A 3136-nucleotide genomic window follows, 5' to 3' on the forward strand; every position below is an offset into this window, starting at 1 on the left:
TCTGCGGAGTCGTTCCTAGGGAACTATGCACTATGTGGAGCTCCCAAATTCCATGTCCAATTGTGCTTAGACAAAACAGAGAGGCAAAGTAAGAGCAATGCGGCTAGAGTCATTGCCGCTTGCACAATTGGAGGTTCAGCACTTTTGGTCATTGTTTGCACACTCATTGGTACCTCATGCCATATAAAGAGGGGGTTGTCGAAGCATCCTGATGACACTGAAAGATTACGAGGAATTACACTCCCAGTGATTTCTTACAGAGAGCTATTTCATGCAACGAGCAATTTCAGTGATGCAAACTTTCTTGGGTGTGGAAGCTTTGGCTCAGTGTACAAAGGAATTCTAGCAGATGGAACGACAGTGGCAGTTAAGGTCCTTAATTTGTCATTTGAGAGAGCATCTAGAAGTTTTGACATTGAATGCACTATCTTGCGCCAAATCAGGCACCGAAACCTTGTTAAAGTCATTACGTCTTGCTCTAATGAAGATTTTAAGGCTTTAGTTCTCCAGTACATGCCCCTTGGGAACCTACAAGTGTGTCTACATTCGGGTGACCATCACTTGAATCTCTTTCAGAGATTGGATATCATGATTGATGTGGCTTGTGCTTTAGAATATCTTCACCATGGCCACTCGGAGACTATAGTTCATTGTGATCTAAAGCCATATAATGTGCTTCTAGATGAGAACATGACAGCATATGTCAGCGATTTTGGCATTGCAAATATTCTAATTGGTCTGAATTCTTCTACTCTTACATCCACTCTCGGAACCATCGGATACATTGCACCAGGTACGTAATATCACTTTTTTTTTTGTCTTTTTGTAAATTTTGTCTCTCGAAGTGTGAGTATAATTGCCCAAACGGTTTCTTGAGTCAACTTGTGTGTGCATGTGTTAACATCCTCTTTCTCTTCAATAACGCTCTCACAAAGAAAGTGAAAAAGAAGGTGGGATCACATGGGAGGGGCTGGAGAGGTGGTGAGGTGCGATAAAGAGAGACAAAGAGAGTGGGTGGGTTTGCCGGTCCTAGTGGACTCTCACTCTCTCTCTCTTTATATATATATATATATATATATATATATATATATATAATGGGTGGGCTTGCCGGTCCTAGTGGACTCTCTCTCTCTCTCTCTCTCTCTATATATATATATATATATATATATATATATATATAATTTATTTATTTATATTGAAATCACCTGACTAAGCATTTTTTAAATTTTGTATTGTTTAAAACATCGCAAAAAAATGCATTGACGGACAACGTTTTGGCAACCGCTTTTAGTATTGAGACTGTTTTTAGGGTCCCAAACTAAGAAAAAGAGTCATCAGTAACATAGGTAGCACACTAATTTCAATATATATATATATATATACACACACACACACACACACACACACATATATATATATATATATATATATAATTTGGACCTGACTTATGTAGTTTAACCAATTATACTCTTATGAGGTTTGCAATATGATATCAATAAATATATTAATTTACGTGAAAACACCCCTGATCCATCTAATCATCAAGATTTGGGTAGTTCACACATAAAGACATACACAAGTGGTTCCTAGGCCCTAGCTCAATAATATAAAGGTCATTGATAAACTATTTTACATGGACAATGCATTGTTTTGTGCTTATGTACACATGTGTTGTTTGCATGTCCTCAATAGACAAGATTCTTCAATTGATCTTCTTCTTTTAACAGAAGTTGTAATTTTTTTTCCTTTCTTGTATAAAAGAATCCTAATCGTAATTACCTTTCTACCTAATGGCTTAAGAGTGGCGAACAATCGGCACTACTGAAAAATTCACTCGATTTAGGAGCCATTTAAGAGAACCTTGAGATTGGTCACAGGAGAATTAGAAGGAAGATGAGTTTAATTAGGCTTTTATGCTATGAAATCACTGCGCCATACAATTAAAGAAACTCAACAAATCTCACATGCCCCATAGAAAAAATCTGGATACATGTTTGAATTCTTTTAAGAGCACTTGGATATCATACATAAAGGACTTCAGTTCTAAATAGACCAGGGCATCGGGCCAGCCCGGCCCAATAAGAACCGGGTCTGAGCTAACCTGATGTCCGAAATCCAAGCCCAAGCATGGCCCGTTTACGTAAAAGAATATTTAAATTTTTTTATTACAAAATATATTTTAAATAACAAAATATATTATTAATAAAATAAAATTAATATTTAAAAGTTATCGGGATGGATCGGGCCCCCGTCGGGCTGACCCAGGCAGGCTCGAACCTGGCCCGATCGGATGGGTGGGGTACCCGTTTTGTTCTCGGCCCGATTGGGTGGGGTACCCGTTGGGTTCTCGGCCCGATTGGGTGGGTTACCCATTGGGTACCCGGCCCGATAACCACGTCAAGTTCTAAATCATAATCTAGTTTTCTTTTCTAGATGTATATATGAGAATACAACAAGTGAAAGTAGGATTTTGTCAATTGATCTTAAGTCTATTGATTTCCAGGCCTGTTGCCCAAAACCAATTTCTGCAATTGTGTCATAGATAAGAATAAGCCATTATATTGTGCTTGCTAATCATGTCTAATATTGTTGAGTGGTTGAATTAGAATTTGGAATGGCTGGAAAGGTGTCAACCAAAGCCGATGTCTACAGCTACGGAATTCTCCTCCTTGAGATGTTTACAGGAAGAAAGCCTACTGATGAACAGTTTGATGGGGACTTTAGTTTGAGGCATCCTGTTGCAATTTCATATGTCATTGACAGCCATCTTTTGAATGAAAGCAATTCTACTCCAACTGAAAGATCAGCTGCTATGAATGAACTGCTGGTGATAATCATAGAGATTGGCTTGTCATGTTCAAGTGGGTCTCCAAATGAGAGAATGGACATGAAGGAAGTGGTTGTAGGACTTAGAAATATACGACAGAAGACAAGAATGATAGAAGTATAATTCAAATATATGCATAGATACAACGAGATTTTATTCCCAGGCACGACTAGCCATTGGCTAGAATAGTTGGAGGAGGAAATGTATTTGATTTCTTTCATTGAGATCTCTCGCTGAAATTGCTCAATTACAGTCTCATATAGGATTTAATAAAGACATGCTTAATATGCTTGTGTGTTCTATTCCTAA

At 38.0% G+C, this 3136-nt stretch overlaps 1 protein-coding gene across 1 annotated transcript; it reads left to right on the forward strand.

The window, feature by feature from the left end:
• Positions 1-342: 342 nt before the first annotated feature.
• LOC116248811 (receptor kinase-like protein Xa21) lies at positions 343-2656 on the forward strand (the record flags this gene model as incomplete). The annotated part of the gene is made up of 2 exons (XM_031621791.1): positions 343-793; positions 2607-2656. Coding segments are annotated over 2 exons (501 nt in total), but the record flags the coding sequence as incomplete, so codon positions are not given.
• Positions 2657-3136: the final 480 nt, after the last annotated feature.

The sequence above is a fragment of the Nymphaea colorata genome, chromosome 2 (genome assembly GCF_008831285.2).
Source record: "Nymphaea colorata isolate Beijing-Zhang1983 chromosome 2, ASM883128v2, whole genome shotgun sequence".
NCBI lineage: Eukaryota > Viridiplantae > Streptophyta > Magnoliopsida > Nymphaeales > Nymphaeaceae > Nymphaea > Nymphaea colorata.